General features: G+C 48.9%; 1 protein-coding gene across 3 annotated transcripts in view; it reads right to left on the bottom strand.

Moving 5' to 3' along the window:
- Positions 1–3,651: 3,651 nt before the first annotated feature.
- Positions 3,652–21,254, bottom strand: part of FAM3B (FAM3 metabolism regulating signaling molecule B) — a 53,396-nt gene continuing 35,793 nt past the window's right edge. For all 3 annotated transcript variants that reach the window (XM_077879269.1, XM_077879271.1, XM_077879270.1), the window contains 5 exons: positions 13,329–13,387; positions 12,169–12,219; positions 11,228–11,315; positions 9,335–9,467; positions 3,652–3,775 (listed from right to left, as the gene is read on the bottom strand). In XM_077879269.1, the coding sequence (XP_077735395.1) occupies positions 3,686–3,775; positions 9,335–9,467; positions 11,228–11,315; positions 12,169–12,219; positions 13,329–13,387 (421 nt within the window). In that variant the 3' untranslated portion in view covers positions 3,652–3,685. The remainder of the gene's footprint in view (positions 3,776–9,334; positions 9,468–11,227; positions 11,316–12,168; positions 12,220–13,328; positions 13,388–21,254) is intronic.

Raw genomic sequence — 21,254 nt, 5'->3', positions numbered from 1 at the left:
CCTTGCAGCCGGTGGATGGTGCCATGGGGTCCTTGCTGCTGGAGGAGGGTGCTGTGGGGTCCTTGCAGCTGGAGGAGGGTGCTGTGGGGTCCTTGCTGCTGGATGACGGTGCCATGGGGTCCTTGCAGTTGGAGGACGGTGCCGTGGGGTCCTTGCAGCTGGTGGATGGCACCGTGGGCAGGGGCTTGAGACCCTGGTCCCCTCCATGCAAGGGGCAGCTACTTCCGGACTCCCCTGCGACTGTCCTTGCACCTGCCATAGGGAGGGGCAGGGTCTGCACCCCTCCCTGCAGAGCTCATCTCTGCTATGCCCTGGGGAGGGGGGCTTAGGCTCACCCCAATGGGGGCTGGGCCAGTAGGACGCTCAGGGCTGGTTGCCCATTTCTGTGTCATTGGCAGATTTTTTTTTTTAACTAGACTATTTTTTACAGCAGTTGTAGGTGCAAAGCAAAATTGAGAGGAAGTTACAGAACTTTCTCATTCCCACCGTCCCCCAACACATGCACAGCCTCCCCCACCATGGACATCCCCACCAGAGTAGTACCTTTGTCACAGTCGACACACCTGCACCGACGCGTCATCACTCAGGGTCCATGGTTAACATCGAGTTCGCTCCCCGGGATGGGCGTTCTGAGGGTCTGGGCAAGTGCACGATGACACGCATCCACCTTCTGGTAGGTCCAGGTCCTCTGAGCTCCAACTGACCCCCCCAGCCCCTTGGCCCCTGCTGCCTCCTCACTGACCACACTCACACTCCGCAGCTGCCTGGTCCAGAACCCAGAACCCAGAAGCAGGGGCCAAAGGGGCTTCCCAGTAAGGACAGGACACAGCGAGGTGCCCAGTGGGGGCACCGGGCCCTTTGGGGAGGGAACAGTCCCCAGCTCAGGGCCGAGGACAGTGTCAGCACAGCTGCCCTGCTGCTGGACTGCTCTTGGGCTGTGAACTCCCCCGTGTATGGCTTTCAGGAACATTCCACAAGACCTGCAGAAAGAACACGCTGTGGCCAGGCTGTAACCCGCAGCGGTGACCCGGGCCTGACCCCTCCAATGTGCTAATGTTGCGGAAGCCAGTCCACTGAAGGCCGTACTACCTAATGGAATAAAATGAAAGTTTAGGGTGAAAACATAAGCCTGATGAAGGGAAAATGGCCAAAGTCGCCGCTGAGGAGGACGCTTTCAGGAAGCTGCGTGTTTGGCAGGTGGTGAGCTTGGCAGGCGAGCGTCAGCAGGTGGCACAGTGAGAACAGGCGTGGGGCCCTCCCGGGTGCTGGCGCCCAGGAGGCTGGGACGTGTCCACACTCAGCACCCTCATGGGCAGGAAACAGGACACGGAAGGTTCAGGGTCCCTGTGTGCCAGGTAGGGACATGCCAGTGAGGGCCACTGCGGGTGCCAGCAGAGGCTGAGGGCTCCCAGCCGGGAGGCCCTGGGACCTCATCCCTGACAGTGAACTAAGATCAACGGGGCTGGGATGCCTGGGTGGCTCAGCAGTTGAGCATCTTCCTTCAGCTCAGGGCGTGATCCCGGGGTCCTGGGATCGAGTCCCACATCGGGCTCCCTGCATGGAGCCTGCTTCTCCCTCTGCCTGCGCCTCTGCCTCTCTGTGTGCCTCTCATGAACAAATAAATAAAATCTTAAAAATAAAATCAATGGGACTATGAAAATGTAGTAATTCCCGCCAGAGTAAAAATAGTATCCATGTCCCTGCGCTGCCATAGCAAACCCCACAGACCGGGCGGCTTAAACAGCAGACATTTATTCTCCCTCAGTCTGGAGACCCAAGTGCAAGGCGTTGGCCGGGCCGTGCACCCTCCACGGGCTCCAGAGGACATCTATTCTAGGCCCCTCCCAGGCTTCTAGGGCTTTGCTGGTGTCTTTGGGGTTTCTTGGCTTGTAGAAGCATCACCTGGACCTCTGCCTCTATGCTCTGTGTCCACGTCCCCCTTTTTCATAAGGACACGGTCACACTGGCTTGCGGTCCACCCTCTTCCCTCTGACATACTACACCATGAGGACCCTACTTTCAAATAAGGTCACATTCTGAGGCACCAGGGGTTAGGATTTCAACTTAGGAGTTTTGTGGGGACCTAATTTAGTCCCTAACAGGGTCTGAGCCACAGTCTTACCCTGTGGTTTGCAGACTTCTCTGCAGAGGCCCTGGCTCCCCGAGGGGCTGCTGCTCAGGGCGGCGGGCCTGCAGGTGCCAACTCCTCCCTGGGCCAGAGCATGCTTGGCTTTCAGGGTCAGCATATCCCGCTCACAAAGACTCACCCCTTGCCTGAGGGAGGACAGCCACGTTCCCCTACATGCTTGATACCTCCTGGGCTCACACATGTCCTGACCGGAGCTCTGAGGCACCTGGGATTTCTGCTCCTCCTGGCTTCCCTGCTGACAGGGACCCTCCTCTGGCTCCCAGCACCCAGCGGCCAACCCCTGGCCGACCTGCGACTCACTTGTCATACGAAGGAGGAATCCATGCCGTTGTAAACCACCCAGACTGGGGTGTTTGATGACTTCAGCACCAGATTCGATGGCGCTGAAACTCAAGGTGCCTGGTGCTGCTGGGTTTTTGAAAGGAGTCCTGTTGATAAAGATGCTTGAACGCATTCACCCATCGCTCTCCCACATGAGACAGGCTCGGGAGGCATCACCAATCCGACCTCAGAGCCAGGCTCAGGAAGGGTGTTGGAATGGGCGCTTGATGGGGCGCCTGGGGGGCTCAGTCAATTGAGCGTCTGCCTTCAGCTCAGGTCATGATCCCGGGGTCCTGGGATCGAGCCCCACGTCGGGCTCCCGGCTCAGCAGGGAGTCTGTTTCTCCCTCTCCCTCTGCTCCTCTGCCTGCTTATGTTCACGCTCTCTCTCAAATAAATAAAATCTTTTTTTTTTTTAAAGGGTGCTTGGCAATGGCATAACTTCCCCAACCCCAAATCAGATGCACTGTGGGACACCCTTCACCAAGCGTCGTGGGACACCCTTCACCCTTCACCACCCTTCACCGAGCATGGATATCTTGGACACTCGGATCTTATGATGTGTCTCCTGGGAAGCGTGGGGTATCCAGTTGTCCTCCTGAGAGCAGAGCCTGCCGGCCCACCCCATGACACACAGGCCACTCCTGGAGTGCCACCCTTGCATCTGCCTGGGTCTCCTCCACCATCATGATGCTGGTGCCAGGGGCCAGGCATGCCCAGATTTGTGGGGTGAAGGAGTAGTAAGTTCTTGGAGCCCCGGGAGCGTTCAAGGGCTTGGTGGGAGTTGACCAAGGCAGCTTTGCCAAGCCCTCAGGAGAGGGCAGTCCTAAAGGACAGTGGGCTTGGTGGTAATGCAACGGAGGCCTTATTTGTACAGCCGCCTGGGCCACACGTGGCTCACGCTCAGGTCCCATCCCACCGCAGGTCCACAGCCGGACAAGCAGGCCTTGCCTCCCCCAGCCTGTCCTCTCCAGACCCCTTCCACTCCTTCCCTCACAGTTCCCATCCCTTCTACTCTTCCTGCTTGCTAACGCCTTCGCTACAGAAATTCTGGCATAAACAGACTGTGTGCTGAGGTTGCACACAACTAGCAAATACTGCTTGCCTGAAGACAAACCTCAAATACTCATCAAATATTGACTGTTGGTTAAGATTCTTGGGCCAGTCCACACCACACTGGTCTACACATTAACACATTTATTAAGACCGTGCAACGTTAGCTTGGCATTTTCGGTATGCAGCCTTCTATCTGGATCTCTGCGGGCCAGCCCGAGTATCTGTTTCTTGCATTATCAGAGTGGTTGATCTGTGTAAAGAAGAGAAAAGAAAAAAAAAAAAAGAAGAGAAAAGAATTTGATTTATCCACTATTTTATTCAACAAATATTTAACATGTCAGCTATGAGCAAACTCAGAGAAAGCATCACTTCCTAGAGTGGGATTTGCTCTAACCTACTCTGGGTAATTGATTTTTTTTCCGCGACGTGTTTCTTTATATTTGAGCCAGGTGTTAATAAGGCTCTAGAACCTTCTGCAAGGATACAGATGTTGTATAATCTACGCCGTCCAGTAGAGTAGCCACCAGCCATGTTGGATTCGTGAGTACTTAAAACGTGGCTAGTGTGACTGATGGACTGAATTTTAAATTCTATTTAATTTAACTACATTTAAATGTCAATGCAAATTTGGCTAGGGGCCGCCATATTGGACAGCAAAGCTCGAATGTTTAATTTTCAATTCTCTGTGTGGAGGGCTGTATTTTTTTCAGGGAAACTATAGAGTCCCTTGCTCAGCAACTGTGTGTTCATACCAACTGGGCTTTCGTCCTTCATATCTTTGATTCTTTCACCCATAATGGAGTACCTTGACCTCATGTGGAAGAAGAATAATCTGATAATCTGCATTGTTATAAGACGATGGAATTCTTGTTTTACATTCCTTTTTATATAACAGCTTTATGAAGATGTCATTCACATACTATAAAATTTTCCCATTTAAAGTGTATAATTCAATAATTTTAGTATTGTGGACTCAATAGTCCACAGAGGTATGCCACCACCACCACCACGATCAATTAAGAGCATTTTCATCATCTGAACAAGCAAGCACATACCTGTCCATAGTCACTCCCCATTGTCCACAGCCCTGGGTGGTCACTCATCTACTTTCCATCTCTATGGATTTTGCCTATTCTGGAAATTTCATATAAATGGGATAATACCAATACGTTGTTTTTTTGTGTGTTTGATTTTCTTCATTTATCATGTCTGAAGGTTCATCATCCATGTTGTAGCATGGATTGGCAAGTCATCTCTTTATGCGGCTGTGGAATATTCCAGTGACTGGCTATACCGTATCTTATTATACATGTTTTTACCCATTAATCAGACATTTGGGAAATGCAGACTCACTGCATGGACTTTTAAATTGTATTTGAATTTTAAATTCTATTTAATTTAAATACATTTGGTTGTTTTCCATTTTTTGGCTATTATGGGTAATACTGCTGTGTGAATTCGTGTACAAGTTTGGGTGAGCATATGTTTTCATTCTCTCAGGTAGATGTTTATGCGTAGGATTGCTGGGTTATCCGGTAACTGTATGTCTAACTTTTTGAGGAACTGCCAGCATGTTTCCCAAGGCGGCTGGATATTGCATTTCCTCCAGCCGTGCACAAGGGTTCTAATTTCTCCACATCCTCATCCACATTTCTTACTGTTTTGTGTGTTACAGCCATCCTAGTGAGTGGGAGGTGGTGTCTCACTGGGGTTTTTATGTGCTTTTTCCTAATGGCCAAGGAGGAGCATCTTTTCACGCACTTGTTGGCCATCTACATGTCTTTGAAGAACTGTCTATTCAGATCCTTTGCCCATTTTATAATTGGGTTGTCCTTCTATTATTGAGTTGTAAGAGTTCTTTATATATTCTGGATACAAGTCCTTCATTTGCACATGTTTTCTCTCATTCTGTGAGTTACCTTTGCAATTTCTGGATGGTACCTGTGCTCTCTTCTGTTGTTTGTGCTTTTGGTGTCATATCAAAGAAACCCAAGGTCACAAAGACTTACGCCTCTTTTCTTCTGAGAGTTTAGTAGTTCTAGCTCTTACATCTGGATATTTGACCCATTTTGACTGAATTTTTGTCTAGGGTGTGACGTAGGGGTCAAAATTTATTGTTCAGCATGAGGATATCCAGTTGTCTCAGCCAGTTATTGCAAACACGATTCATTCCCCAGGTCCCAGCATGGGAGAGCTCTGTGACGTGTGGAGGAGAGCAGAGGGGAGCGGCAGTGGCTTCCCTGGCGTGTGGAGCGTATGCAGCATGGAAATGCCAGTGGGGAGGGACTGGCTGGGCTGCAGGGGTCTTTGCTCTGGTTCCAGATCACCAGGGACCAAGATGGAGACCATGCCGGAGGGGATGCTAATGATGGCCCCGTGCTGAGTGCACCACGCGGGGCAGGCTCACCGCCCACGGTTCTTGTGAAGACAAGGAGGCTCAGACACATGACATCAGAGTCCTTGGGTCACAACAGCTCTGCGGGACAGAGTCTAGGTCCAAACCCAGGCTACGCTGCTTCCGACTCCTATCCTCCTTCATTTCTTAGTTTGTGGGTCTCAGATTCCTCCTCCTTTATAAAACCAGAATCAGCCTTAAAGTGTGACATGAGCCAGGTTTTCGATGACAACAATGGCACGAGCTGCCAACAGAAGCTTCTCCCAGGTTCTCCTCAGATCCATGATGTAGATGCGGTCACTTTTCCTTCCCTGGACGTACTGTGCGTTCGGAAGTCAAAGTTGATGCCACCCACGTGGGTTCCTGCTGCAAGCAATCCTAGGACATCCTCTTCCTTAAGGGCTCTGGACGCTGTGACAGTTTCCCTTTAAGTTAGGACAGGAAGGCAGAACAAGGCTGTCTGGACCCTTCAGAGGGTCCACAGTGTGGACAAAAAAGCAAGCCCCTTACATGTTAAAATTCAGTTCAGTGGGTTAGTGGGGCTGGTGAACATGTGGGCTGTGCCTGGTAAGCCAGCTCTGGGAACAGCGGGGGGGATGCATGTGACAGTGGCTGGGGCCAGGGCTTGGGAGGCCCACCCCACACAGCCACACAGCACCCAAGGGGAAGTCCACGCAGTGAGTCTGCATTTCCCAAACAGGAAGACACACGGATTCCTCCAATAGCACTTGACCTGAGCTCTGGGTGAGGCTGGCTCGAGGCCCTGGTGCCCCAGCTCAGGCCTCACCAACATCCAGGCAAATCGCCTTTTGTGCCCCAAGCCACAGCTCCAACAGCTCCCACGAAAGCTGCTCACCGCATTCAGGTCTCATCTTCATGCTCTTGTAACAACCGGGACAAGAACCTTCAACCCACACATGTAGGCAAGACAAGCATTTTCCCGACGTTCCCGTAGAGGCCCCGTTCCAAAACACTCTGGTCCTCTAAACTCAGGGCAGCGCTTGGATACCCACTCTCACCTTGATTCCTCTCCTTCTAGAAACTCTCTTCTAAAGGAGACAGGAGAGAAAGGACTACTGCTACTTTGTAATTCAAATGAGGTTTTATTTTAAGTGTCTCAGCTGAACATTAATAGGGAACCTGTCTGTTGAGATGTTAACCCTGAGTTAAAAAGGGATTCAAGCCTCACTCCAGGCTTCTCTGATCCTGTGGATGTGTGGATGCTTGGGTGCCAGAGGGCACAGGGATGGGGGCCGCACTTCCTGCAGGGTCTGGCCTGTGCTCTGCTGGGTCCTGGGGCAGCTGGGGGAGGCAGGCATAGGGGAAGGGGGGAAGGGGGGCATAGAGGCCAGGAGGTGATGTTAGGGGGAAGCTGGGATGTGCTCAAGGAATTGAGGCCTCCGTCCTGTCGTGAAAATCAGAGCAATGGGCCCAACCCTTTGGGTGCATCAAGATCACCAGTCAGGCCCCACCCTGAGGCTCTGGTTCAGGCAGCCTGTGTAGGGTTGGTAATGGCAGGCTGGGGGTGGACTGGTGGGAAGGGGCAGGGGAAGCTCCAGGAATCTGCCCTGGGTTCCAGGGCTCTGCTCAGTTTCCCTGCTGGGCCCTGCATGCTAGTCTCATGTAACCCTCAGGGACCCTTATGTGACAGGTAGCTTTCATTCCTTCCTCGCTAGAGATGATTCTCAGGCACGGGGAGGTCGAGTAACTTTCCCAGGACCACACAGCTGAGTGGGTAAAGCCTGGAGATCCCCAACATGCCAGACTGCTACCGATCATGCACGGGGGCGAGAGAGGGGACGCTGCACTACTACATGGGGTCAGCCTGACGAAGGCCACGGGTCCGTGGGGCACATCCCCGCATCACAGCCGCTGGGCCCCGAGGAGCTAACTAGCTTTCACCTCACTGCCCAGGGCACCAGAGTGAGGCCTGCAGAGGTAAAGTGGCTGGGGGTGTGGGATCACACGTGGCCCCTGGCAAACCCGACACTGGATGCCAAGCCCCCCTGCCCTGCTGTGCCTGGCCTACCTCACCACGAGGTGCGTGTCCAGGCGGTGATGGTGACAGTGGTACCACGCAGAGCCCACGGAATGCCTCTCTGACTAGGACAAGTCCCTGAGGTCTCAACTGTACACTGGGTGTCCACACTGCTTATTAGTAGCGAGAAGTCTATGCTAGGGCACCGGGTACATGTTTCTAACGTGTTCTGTATGATTGGCTTCCTGTCTGCAGAAGAATATGAGAGGTACAAGGGGAAACATGCTTTTCTAGATGCGTGCTAAAATAACCCTGATTTCGAACCCCCAGAGGAGGGGGCATCACAGAAGCCGTGGGCCTTCCCTGGGAGTTGGTCATGAGTTATCTGGGGTGGGGCCACACTGAAATCCCACCTCACGCACCCCCCTTCCCAGCGAGGGTGGTCCTGCCAACAAGGAGAGGTCCCGCTGCTGTTTCTGTCTCCCTTCCCAGACCCAGAACCACAGCAGACGGTGCCGGGAGGGGACCTGGACCAGGTGTCCCAGCCTCAGGTCGGGAGCAGCCTCTCGCATGGCCAGGACACGTCCATTCCCTGCCTCCTTTGAGTTTCTGGCTCCTGGAAAGGAAGCCCTTCTCCTGGAAAGAGTCGGTGACCACCCCACGGCAGTGCCGGTAACCGTTCCTCTCTGGAAACTGTCCCGTCTCCTAAAAGGCAGCGTCTCCGAAAGAGGCTGTGTGACCCGACCCAGAGGTGCCAGCTTGTAACTCCGACATCGTGTGCCAGTGCTCAGCTGGAATCTTCACAGGTGACCGAGTTAATCTGTTAGATTTGTTCTCTTGCTCTTTACTATTCTTCCGTAAAGAGGACACGGTGGTGGTGGTGGTGGGGGGGGGGACTTAATAATCCATCATGCATCGAGCTACGGCAACGGTGCACGTTTATGCTGTGTTTGGCCCCTGCACGCACAGTGCCAGCACTGTCACCAGCCTCCGAACAGAGGCCAGTCACCAGAGGCTTGTCACGAATTGTGTTGGCGGCAGCACGACGGAAAAGTGGGACCAACAGCCCATAAAGAATCGACTCGACCTTCTGTCGAGTGCCTTTTCCTGATGGAATGGGCAAGGTCACAAGCACCTTGTGGTGGACTGTTTTACTTACAGTGACGAACCAAGCACCCACTGCGTGGAAGGCGAGATTCACCCCGGACGTGGGAATGCAGAGTCCCAGGCACAGGGACTTCTCCCACGGGAGAAGCGAGGGCTCAAAGCCGGGGAAGCCGGCTCCATGTGGCCCTGTGTGGCCCGCGCTTAGCGCAGGAGTGTCGTGGAGGCAGGAAGCTGTCACCAGCCCACAGCTTTTCACATCACGGGGCATCTTCTACTACTAACCACTCGTGGGAAGTGACATTGATAAAAAAAACAAAAAAAACACTCACATTTTCTCTCTGAATGTCTGCAGGAAGTTCGAAGCCTTTTGCTGTAAGAAATACCCAGCTGGACCTGAACTTTATGTTCCTGATTTGTTTACTTCCAAGTGCTTCTATGACCTTCTTGGCGTCCTCCTTCAGCCTGGTGGGGGGGAGGGAGGGCGTGTGAGCGTGGCCTGTGGGGACTCCGGTGTGTCGCACCGCGCGTGTCCGAGGCAAGAGGTTTCCCCAGCAACCCACCTCCTCCTGGGGCGGACAGCAGGAGGAGGTCAGATTTCTAGTTAAGCATGTAACGGGGGATCCCTGGGTGGCGCAGCGGTTTGGCGCCTGCCTTTGGCCCAGGGCGCAATCCTGGAGACCTGGGATCGAATCCCACGTGGGGCTCCCTGCATGGAGCCTGCTTCTCCCTCTGCCTGTGTCTCTGCCTCTCTGTCTCTCTCTGTGTGACTATCATGAATAAATAAATAAATAAAATCTTAAAAAAAAAAAAAGCATGTAACGGGCATCAGGGCCTCTTTCAGCCTCAGATTTGGGCACAGGGTTTTAATTCTCAATTCTCAAAAGCCCTGTGTCTTGGGTTCAACTGCCTCCTCACGTTCGGCCAACATTACATTTGGTCTTTGCTGTCTCTCCTGTTCACTGACCACAAAAGTTGGCGGACAGAAGTTGCTGAAAGATGAAAGGAAAGGTCAAAATGGTCCTTTTCATTTTCAGAGAGGTCAGTATCAAAAAAGAAAAAATTATGGGGGCGCCTGGGCAGCTCAGGGGTGGAGCATCTGCCTTCGGCCCAGGGCGTGATCCCGGGGTCCCAGGATCGAGTCCCGCATCGGGGTCCCCGCATGGAGCCTGCTTCTCCCTCTGCCTGGGTCTCTGCCTCTCTCTCTCTGGGTCTCTCATGAATAAATAAGTAAATTAAAAAAAAAAAAAAAGAAAAGAAGACAAACTTCTGAAACAATGCTAAAAGCACGCAGCTTAGGGTAAGCAGAGGAAGGAGGAGAAGGGAAAAGGAAAAAAAAAATGAGCTTCCAAGTTTCCGGAGTCAAATCAGAATTTTCCCAAGCGTGTTATCAAATAACTTCTGTCTGGCGAGGTGCTCTGTTGAAAACAGGATCTGAGGTCAAATTATTTGGGAGAAGGCCGTGTTCGGGAGCCACCCTGGAAGGCGTACAGGCCACACAAAGACTCTTTGGTTCTTGGAAGTTTGGCAGCGAACACACACGTGTTTGCTCAGGAGAGCAAACTTCGGAGAGACACGGAGCCAGACCCACTTCTCCCTCCAGAAAGCTGCGTGTGCGCGCTTCCTTTTCATCCTATCGCTACTCACCTAGAGAATTCTTCTCAACGGCCTTTCCTGTTTCTCGAAGTCCCACCCTGGAAACGTTTAGCCTTTCTGCACCAACTGTTACCTTTTCTGTCCTAATTATGGTCAGTGGTGGCTCCGTCTCGCTACCTGGGAATGTTCCTCAGCTTCTAATCCTCACGAACCCTGATGGCTACTTGTGGGTTTTTTTTTTTTTTTTTTGGAAACCCCATCTGCTTTGTCATGGGGCTCCTGTTCCTTCTCCTTAAGAAACCATCCCGTGGGACAACCGGGCGGCTCAGCGGTGGAGCATCTGCCTTCGGCTCAGGGTGCAACCCGGGGGTCCCGGGATCGAGTCCCGCATCGGGCTCCCTGCATGGAGCCTGCTTCTCCCTCTGCCTGTGTCTCTGCCTCTCTCTGTGTCTCTCATGAATAAATAAGTAAAATCTTTAAACAAAACAAAACCTTGCTCCTTGGATTTGCTTTCTTTCCCAGAGCACGCTCCTGAGGGCCACCCCCAAAGCAGGCCTGGTCTCTGCCAGCCAGCTTCCCCAGCCCCCCCTCCCCTACCCACCCCACCGTGACAAACCCAGACACCTCACCCGCTGGCACCGTCATCCTGGGTCACCATGAAGAGCAGGGACTTCGGAGGTGCGCTCTGAATGAAGGTTGCCATCAGTCCAGAGTTATCTAGAGGGTCAAAGCAAATCAATTTTAGGGTCTTCTCTGTTCACTTGCCCCGGACGCTGTGCCTCCTCTGCTCTTAGGGGCCATGTCCTCTCTGAAACCTTCGATTCCTGGGGTTCGTCCCGCGACCACACACAGGGTGCTCTAGCTCCACGAGCGAGTGGCTGAGGGCTCCACGGTGGGAACAGCGGGGGTGAGGGGCACGAGCAGATGGTGCAGATTCTGTGACTCGAACCCGAGACCAGCAACACGCTGGCCGGCACAGGCGGGGCATCTTCTGCAACGACTAACCAAGCCCGACAGCAGAGTGGCCCCAGGACACTAACGTGCAGAATGGGGGCGAGAAATCAGATTTTTAAATAATTCTCACTGTTCAATAAAGACAAAAGGGGCTGCTATACCCTGACTGCCCAGTGGGCTTAAGCCCAGTGCCCAGAGCACAGAGACCCCGGAAGGAGAAGGGGCGCCGTGTGTCCCAGGATGTGTGTGCTGAGCCCAGCAGGGCACCATGAGCAGGACAGGGGCAATGACAATGCTCAGGGCTCGAAAAAATGATCACATTTTTTACATATATTTGATTAAAAAAAAAAAAGTTCTCTTTCTCATTATCTGAGGAAGGAACAAAAGGGCAAGTGTGACCAGAGAAGACATTTTCTAGATAACACCTTCCAGCTCGATCACGTGAACTCACTTAGAGACCGGAAGGGCTTGTGGAAGACTGTTCTAGAACATTCCTCTGAGCTTCTGGTAACTTTTTTAGTAGACAAAATAAGAGTGTTTGACACTTTTGTTTGGGTCTTTTTATCTTAATGCTCCTAATTCATTTTAATTTTCATAGGAAAATTCCTTTTCTTACCACCTTCGACCATATTAAAATACTGTGTTGCTCTCACTTTTCCAGTCAGATCTGAAAAGAAAAGAAATCGGTTTTAAAAGAAAGTTCACTGGACTCGGGGCACATGTGGCACGCGTGCTCAGAACAGCACACTCGGCTGTCCCCGTGGGCAGGCCGGGAAGGCGGCTGGTGGGCTGCTCTAGAGCTTTCCTCCCGTCTGCTTCCAGTTAGTTGGAGCCCACGTTCTTTCCCGCCACCCCTCTGTTCCCACAGGAATACCAGAGCACCCGCCTCGGCCCTCCCCACTTCATACTTTGGGTTTTCCAGCGGGATTCTCAGAGTGGGCACATATTGTCCCTGGTCCCCACAGCCCCGCAGTCAGGGGGCTGCGCGCTCCATGTGCTCTCAGACACGGCACCTTCCCCAGCTCTGACAGCTCTCCTGGTCACGGGCCCCCAGTGGCAATCGTGCCGGGATGTCCTCCCCAAGCTTTGTCCCTCGTGGCCTTTGCTCACAGAGGGGGACCTGGCTGCTGGCTCTCCCTCCGTGAGGCCACCGGGAATCCAAGAGCAGCTCCAGGATGGTCTGTGCCCCCACAGCCTGCTTATCTGATTTTACCCCTGCTTTCTGCTGGCCCCTTTTTTGTTTTTACAAAAGCCTATTTAATTTGACTTTTTTTTTTTTAAATTTTATTTATTTATTTATTTATGATAGTTACAGAGAGAGAGAGAGGCAGAGACACAGGCAGAGGGAGAAGCAGGCTCCATGCACTGGGAGCCCGATGTGGGATTCGATCCCGGGTCTCCAGGATCGCGCCCTGGGCCAAAGGCAGGCGCCAAACCGCTGCGCCACCCAGGGATCCCTGACTTTTTTTTTTTAAGTTTATTTATTTTTAGTAATGTCTACACCCAACATGGGGCTCGACTCACGACCCTGAGATCAAGAGTTGCAGGTTCCTCTGACTGAGCCAGCCAGGAACCCTGGACTGTTTTTGTTTTTTGCAGGAACCATAAATAATCTGTAAAGTGAAGCATTATAAAAATAATCAAATAATTTTAAAGTGCATTAAAATACAAGCCGAGACTAGATCATTTGCAAAAATCATCAAAAACTCAAGGTCACTTGAAAATCCATTTGTGGAACTTTCAGAGAAGTTTGAAAGACAATATTTAATGACTCACAGTCGACAATGGCAATATTTATTCCTCTTCCAACATTTCCAGTCTTTTCTCCGATGAGCCTGAAATGTAAATAAGAGTTAGTCAAAGAATCCTGTTCTTAACTAAGCAATGAGTAGGGCTCCCTGTCCCATGAGCTCTTCTCTTGGGAGAATCACTCCTCCAACCATTGGCACTTACCATTCCCTCGAAGTTACGCAAAGGCCTTGACCCAGCTCCCTCCAAAGTCACTCGACATATACCCACCCCCAAGGTTCTATAGACTCAGTCCCTCGGGGAACCTGGAAACTGAATTTAATCTTATCATCTGGACAAATGGTGAGGGAGAGGAAAGTCTAGGATTTGTTTACCACAGCCTCTTTACACACATTTTCTCACTGAACACTCAACCCGCTCCCAAGCATTCATTTTTTCCACTTCTTTTTCTTACAGATAAGAAGTCGTAAGAAGTGGATCAGTTGGGATGGATCTGACCCAAGTCTGGTATCCACGTACACACCCTCTCTTCTCATACTAACAGAGGCTTTGCTGGACTCCTGGCGATTTTTTAATCTTGCCACAAGGTACATGCCAGCTTAGCTCCTCAAATAAATACCTTTTATTACTTCACTTAATTTTCACTTTTAAATTGGAGAATAAATCTCAACTTCAAATGCACTGTGCCCTAAAACCAGTAAGAAGACTGACTTTCCTGGAGATAGTATTTATTACTGAGGATCCTGGAATTGTGTGTGTGCGTGCGTGTGTGCATGTGCAAGCATTCTCTGTCAAGTTTTAGAATCAGTGATATACTAGTGTCACAAAAAGAATTTGTAAGTTTTCCTCCTTTTCACATGCTTGGGAATAGTGAATATAGCTCTGTAATATTCTCCTCTGGACACATTTATCTAAACTCCCCCAGGGGATTCCCAGGCTAAGTCCTTTTTGGAACAGTAGGTTTTTGACAATTTTAGAGAATATTCTGTACTATATTGAAAGAGAAAAAGAAACTTCCATTTATGACAGTGGAAAGTGGGGAGTGATCTGAATCTAACCTCTCATAGAGAAAAATTTTAAAATGGGATTTAAAGAATATATCTACTGACCATATTGGAGACACAACAAGGAAATAAAGAGTTTGAAGCCGGGATGCGGGAAAACACGGAGTTTCAGGTGGGGGAGCCCAGCAAGCACAGCTACTTTGCCTCAGGAAAAAGTGCCAATGACGATGAGTAGCGCTTCTAGCACCTTGTGAGGTGAGGCTAGGGACAAAATTGGAAGCCAGGTCCACCAAATGGAAGGCCATGTTAAATCCTCCAATCTTATATGGGTTGGGGTAAAAAATGATTGAATCTTAAAAATAAGAACGAACCAGAAATAGGTCAGAACTTGAATAACCGCAGCCAAGTTTTAAGTCAATTGGGTGGGTCCCCCCAAATCTCAGTCCTTAATATTTATTCAGATCATTCTATTCTGCTAATGATTCTAAGTCCCTGTTAAAAACAAAGACCCTCAGAAAAAGAAGATACCATATAATACCTTAAATACCTTAAATTAAAAAAAAAAATAAAGAAAAGAAAACCCATGGGGCATCTGGGTAGCTCAGTTGGTTTAATATCTGCCTTCGGCTCAGGTCATGATCCTGGGATCCTAGGATTGGGCCCTGCATGGGGCTCCCTGCTCAGCAGACAGCCTGCTTCTCCCTCTGCCTGCCATCCCCACCCCTCAACTTGTGCTCTCTTTCAAATAAATGAATAAATAAAATCTTTAAAAAAACCCACAATTTCTCAAATGCACAGTCTCAAATGCACACTATCAAATGTCACCTAGGACATAACGAGAGATGTCGACATAAAAAAGTGTCAATGAAACCAGCCGAAAATAATAGATAACAGTGACAGACTCATAAGGGCTCTAAATAGATTATCCAAAATATTTTAAAATAACTATACTTAATATGCTTATGAAAATAATAAAAGCAAAACATTTCAAACTGGAAACTACCAAAAAAAGTGATATGAAGATTAGAAGAAGTACAAAATGAAGCTCTAAATCTAAATGTAACAACTGCAATCAGTAGTTAACAAAGGGCTTAGCAGCAGATGAGGCCCAGTAGAAGATCTGCTGACCTGAGCAACAGTTCAGAGGAAGACAGCTCTGTCTACGATGGAAGACAGAAAGGTACAAAAATGGAAAATACAAAATAAATGGAGGGCTACAGAGAATATAATAATAGGATCTAACATATGTTTGTTAGGAGCCTCAGATGATCAGAAGAAGGCAAATGGGGCAGGAGATGCAGTGACAGAGAATTTGCTAAATGTGATGAAGGACTTTAATCTGTACATATTTAAAAAACACAATGAACTTCTGAAGAAGATAAAGCAATAACAGCAGACACAGCAGAGTACAAGTGCTGAAAACCAAAGACAAGGGGGAAAATCTTAAAGACAATGCAGGAGGGGGAAAAAGGCAGCTACTTTCATTGTATCTGCAATTCGATTGTTGGCTGACTCTTGCGGGAAACAATGGAAGCCAGAAGACCATGGAATGATATCCAAATGGGTTGAAACACAACCTGGAAAAATATCTTTTAGTACCAAAGAAGGAATAAAGATATTTCAGAGAAACGTAAACTGAGACAATTCACCACCAGCAGACCATACAGAAGCTTTTGTTCTGTATCCTTTGCTGTAATAAACCTTACTTATCTGCAAGTGTTAGCTGTTACTGAGTCTTAGAAAGTCCCTCCAGAAGATCAAAGTTGAGGGTAGTTGTACAATCCCCCAAAACAATATCTAACTGAAATAGATGCACATGTGCACCAACAAACATGTAATTATATGACACCTTTGATGTACAGGTGAACTTATTTCAGTTCTTTTTTTTCCCTAAAGATTTTATTTATTTATTCATGAGAGACACAGAGGGAGAGAGGCAGAGACATAGGCAGAGGGAGATGCAGGCTCCATGCAGGGAGCCTGATCTGGGACTTGATCCCAGGACTCCAGGATCACACCCTGGACCGAAGGCAGGCGCTAAACCACTGCACCACCCAGGGATTCCCCTCAGCTTGTTTTCAATTCTAGAGTTTCTCTTGTTTTTCTTTGGGTTTTTTTTTTTTTAATGTAAATATGCAATTCATTCACATGGTTCAAAAGTCACCATTATGTGTATGAAATAAAATCAGACCCAAAGAAATCTTCCCTACACCCTCCACTTTGTTCTCTTCAACCCCTGTTCCCATCTCCATCAATGGCTTTTCTGTTCTCCACACAGAAAAGCCAATCTAAAAACAAAACTACTAGAACTAAAAAGTGAGTTTAGCAAGGTTGTGGGATATAAGATAATTATAGAAAAATCTATAGTTTTAGTTTCTGATTTGTCCTCCCAGTGTTTATTTTTATGTCAAAAATGAGGAAATTGTGTGTGTATAATTAATACACATTCAGGGATATGGATATATACCTGGATGAGTACATTTATATATATTTATGCATATGTCTGTATCCCTTACCCTATTCTTTTATAACAATCTGGCAAATGTATTGCTCTGAGTTCTGTGAGCCATTCCAGCAAATAACCAAGCCTAAGGAGGGGTGACATGGGAACTCTGATTTATAGACAGTCAGGAGGATAGTGACAATCTGGGACTTGTGATTGGCATCTGAAGCCAGCTGGAGGAAGAGTGTCTTGTGAGACAAAGCCCTTAACCTGTGGGGTCTGAGGCCATCTTCAAGTAGACAGTATCAGAATTGAATTGAATTGTAGATGCCCCACCCCCCTCGCCAGTTGTCATCGAAGATAATTGCTTGACGGGGTGAATAACTACCACACATTTGATAACCAGAGTACAAATGCACTCAGAATACTGTGTATAGTATAAAGGAAAACAATATTTTTTTTCTTTTAATGCACCCCAAAATAATGAAGCTCACCAAGAAGAAACAGATAACTTGAGTAGCTCTGTATTTATTAAAGAAGGTGAAATTTGTAGTTAAAAATCTTCTCACAAAGAAAACTCCAGGCCAGAAGGCTTCACTGGAGAATTGCATCAAACCTTTAAAGAAATAATACCAATTCTGTATTAAACTCTCCCAGAATATTGAAGAGGAGAGAATACTCACCAACATATTCGACCCTGATACCAAAGCCAGAGAAAAAAATAACAGGAAAACCACAGACTAATATCCCTCATGAACATAGATACAAAACTTAACAAAATTTTAGCAAATTGAATCCAGTATATAAAAAGGATAATATATCACAAGCAAGCAGGATTTATCTAAAAAATGCAAGGTTGGCGCAGCCTGGGTGGCTCAGTGGTTGAGCATCTGCCTTCGGCCCAGGGCATGATCCTGGAGACCTGGGATTGAGTCCCGCATTGGGCTCTCTGCATGGAGCCTGCTTCTCCCTCTGCCTGTGTCTCTGCCTCTCTCTCTCTCTCTCTCTCATGAATAAATAAATAGTCTTTAAAAAAAAAAAAAAGGAAAGCTTTTACCTTAAAAAAAATGCAAGGTTGGTTTAACATTCAGAAATGTAATTTACCACATGAGCAGGCTAAAAAAGACAAATTATAGAATCACCTCAAGAGATGCAGAAAAGAACATCTGACAAAATCCAATATCCATCACTGATTAAAAATTCTCAGAAACCGTGAAATAGAAGGAATTTCCTCAACCTGATGAAGGGCTTCTATGAAAAATCCCTAGTAAACATCATACTTAATGATGAATGATAGAATGCTTTCTCTCTAAGACAAGGAAAAAGGCAATGATGTCTACTCTCATTTCGATTCACTATTATAATGGAGGTTCGATCCAATGCAATCAGGCAAGAAAAAACAAAAGCAAAGGCATGCAGATGAAAAAGTGGAAAACTGCCTTTTATTGGGGTGGGGGGCAGTTAGCTGACATTATCATCCGCATAGAAAAGCTAATCTAAAAACAAAACTACTAGAACTAAAAAGTGAGCTTAGCAAGGTTGTGGGATATAAGATAATTATAGAAAAATAAATTGTATTTCTATGTACTAGCAATGAAGAGTTAGAAATTAAAATTTTTAAAAATATAATATACTACAGCATCAAAAGTGAAATACTTAGAGATAAATACAGTAAAAGCGCTCCAAAATGTGTACACTGAATATCGTCAAAACCCTCTTTGACACAAATTAAAGAAAACTTAAGTCAATGGAGAGCTAACTATGCTTGTTGTGTAAAAGATGCAATATTGCTAAGATGTCAATTCTCCGCAAACTGATCTGGAAATCCAATGCAATCCTGTTCAAAAGCCAACAGGTTTTTGTGTAGAAATTTATATGCTGATCCTAAAATTCATACGGATATGGAAAGAATCTAAAATATTCAAAATAATTTTGAAAAAAAAGAAAAAGAAAACTGAAGAAATTATGTTTGGGGGGCACCTGGGTGGCTCAGCAGTTGAGCATCTGCCTTAGGCTCAGGTCGTGACTCCAGGGTCCTGGAGCCTGCTTCTCCCTCTGCCCATGAATAAATAAATAAAATCTTTAAAACAAATTAAAAATAATTTCACCATGTTAAAAAAGCAAACAAACCTGGAGGCCACCATGTGTTTATGTGACCAGGCCACGCACTCAGTCATGTAACCGACATGCTGACTCTGACCTTAAAACATAAGCTTCCCCCGTGTCGGTATGACTTTTCAGTCATGAACAGGTAACGAATATCGTCAATCTCGGTAACAAGTCACACCAGGAAACAATGCACTGACTCATGCCTGCTTCCTACACCACGACTACTGGGCTCTGGGCTTTCTGACCCGTCTGTTGGGACGGCTCCTGTTCTCCAACTGTTCCTCACTCAGTAAAACATTCAAACCAAGTAAAGCCCATTGGATTTTCTTTAGGTGGTCTTCATAACCTAAGTGCTGGACCTTGATCAAACTGAAACGGCACAGTCAGTGCAATGACCGAATCAGGACCGGGTGAGGAAGAGGACGGGAGTGTTGGTGGTGAAACCACCGAGTGGCCAGTCCACAGATAATGCCCAACTCGGGGAAAGCCGAGAAGTGCGAGCACGGGCCTGCCACCTGGAGATAGGGAAGGAAGGAGAGAGGCTGAAGGCAGAGGTGGCTGTCCCAGGGAGGGCTGGTGGCACAAAGGAAATGAGCGGTGGGAAACTGTTGTTTGTCTTTCTACATGAATGTCTATTTTCTCTATAGGATGGTGAGATGGCCACAGCCCAGCACCTTCTGCTCCATGAGCTGACCACAGCAGAACGCGAGGCTAACCCAAGCAAGTGACCCTCCTTAGGTCTCTGCTCATGTTCACTCCTCTGTTGGTTTTAACCTGCTTTTATTCGGGTCTGCGCTGCTTTCCATCGCACTGTATTCCGAAAAACATCTGGAATGCTGTTTGAAGTCAGGCAAGCTACGTTTGGGTCCCACATAGCCATTTCGTTAGGTGTTCCATTAGACAACCGGATTCAAGTCCGTCTACCCAGCACGTCCAAGGACGCCAGGACGGAATCCTGGCTCTGCCACCACCTAGATGCGTGACGAGGGGCGAGTGACTGGATCTGCCCGTGAATCAGTTTCCTTGTCTGCATCGTGGGGGTGACAAAGGGTATACCTCACAGCAAGTCACACGAGGCTGATACGTGGGCGCGTTAGTCTGTACTGGGTAAGCATGATGCTGTCGCTGTGACACCATGGGCAGGGGACTGTGCAACAGGCTCTGGGCACTATGCAACAGTGGAAATCCCGGGCTCTGGGGTCTGACTCAGAACAAGCCCCTTCTGGCCACATGATTCTGATGAGCATCCCCATCCCACTGTCCCACCGGCTCCCAGGTCTCCCCCCATCCTTACTATGGGATCCTCAGTTTTCAGACTGAAAACTGGTCTCATCCACAGACCTCGTTGACCATCGCATTCAACGGGACACTCATCTCTGAAGCTCCACCACCCCACCCAAAATTACCATATAGCATTCACCATGGACGTCCGGAAAATATGTTTCTCCAAGTGTAATGGTTCTTGGAGGGAAAGGGAGTGATCTGGCCACCCAGGTGACACGTGGTAGTGTCTAAAGACATGCGTGGTTGTCACGGCTGGACGGGGTGGCCCACGGCATCCAGCAAGGAGGCGCTCGGGATGCTGCAAAGCACACCTTGTACAGCACAGTCACTGGTCTGCAGGGTCAGCCGTGTTGAGGTGGAGAACCCTGAGCTGTGATATAAGCTCCTTGAGCACAAGAGCCACATTTATTACTGTTATTCGCCCCCCGAGCCACCTGGGGGTTCACCTGAAGGAATGTCTACCGATGAGCATCCTGGCGGAGTGAAGTAGGCCTTTAGTAAGCGATGGACCTGCACAAGGGGTATGGTTTCCGTTCACCTCCCTATACGGAATGGGGATGTGCCAAGGCCACGCCAGGAGGAGCCACCCTGAGCCCAGGGTGGCTCGTGTCTGGGTGTGCCTCGCACTCCTGGGGCGGGGGGGCAAGGCAAGCGCAGAGACATACGAACTAACGGTGGTGGAGAGGGACGGGCAGGCGAGGGCTGAGGGCTACCACGGTGACCCAGCTGACTACGTGGAAGAAAGGTGCACCCAGTTTGGAGAAAGGGGTACGTAACTGGGAAAGGCTTCCTCCCCAGTGCTGGGACCAGCCAGCGCTCTCTCTCCCGTATAGTAATTGCTGTGCGGCCCACGCATCCTTAGGCCAGGTGGTACGGGCTGAACTGTAGTGTCTCAAAATCACAGGTTCATGTCCTAAACCCTAGATCCCCCAGAACGTGACCATATGTGGAGGCAGGGCCTTTAAAAACGAGCTCCTTAGGGTCGGCCCTAATCCCTAAGACTGGCATCCTCTACGGGAGAGTCAGGACGCAGACACACAGAGGGGGGACCCCGTGGGGACGCCGCCCTGGACAGGCGTGCCCTCTTGCAGCCCTCAGAGGGGACCAGCCCCA

The sequence above is a fragment of the Canis aureus genome, chromosome 30, assembly GCF_053574225.1.
Source record: "Canis aureus isolate CA01 chromosome 30, VMU_Caureus_v.1.0, whole genome shotgun sequence".
Classification (NCBI taxonomy): domain Eukaryota; kingdom Metazoa; phylum Chordata; class Mammalia; order Carnivora; family Canidae; genus Canis; species Canis aureus.
This window is presented reverse-complemented; position numbering and strand designations above follow the sequence as displayed.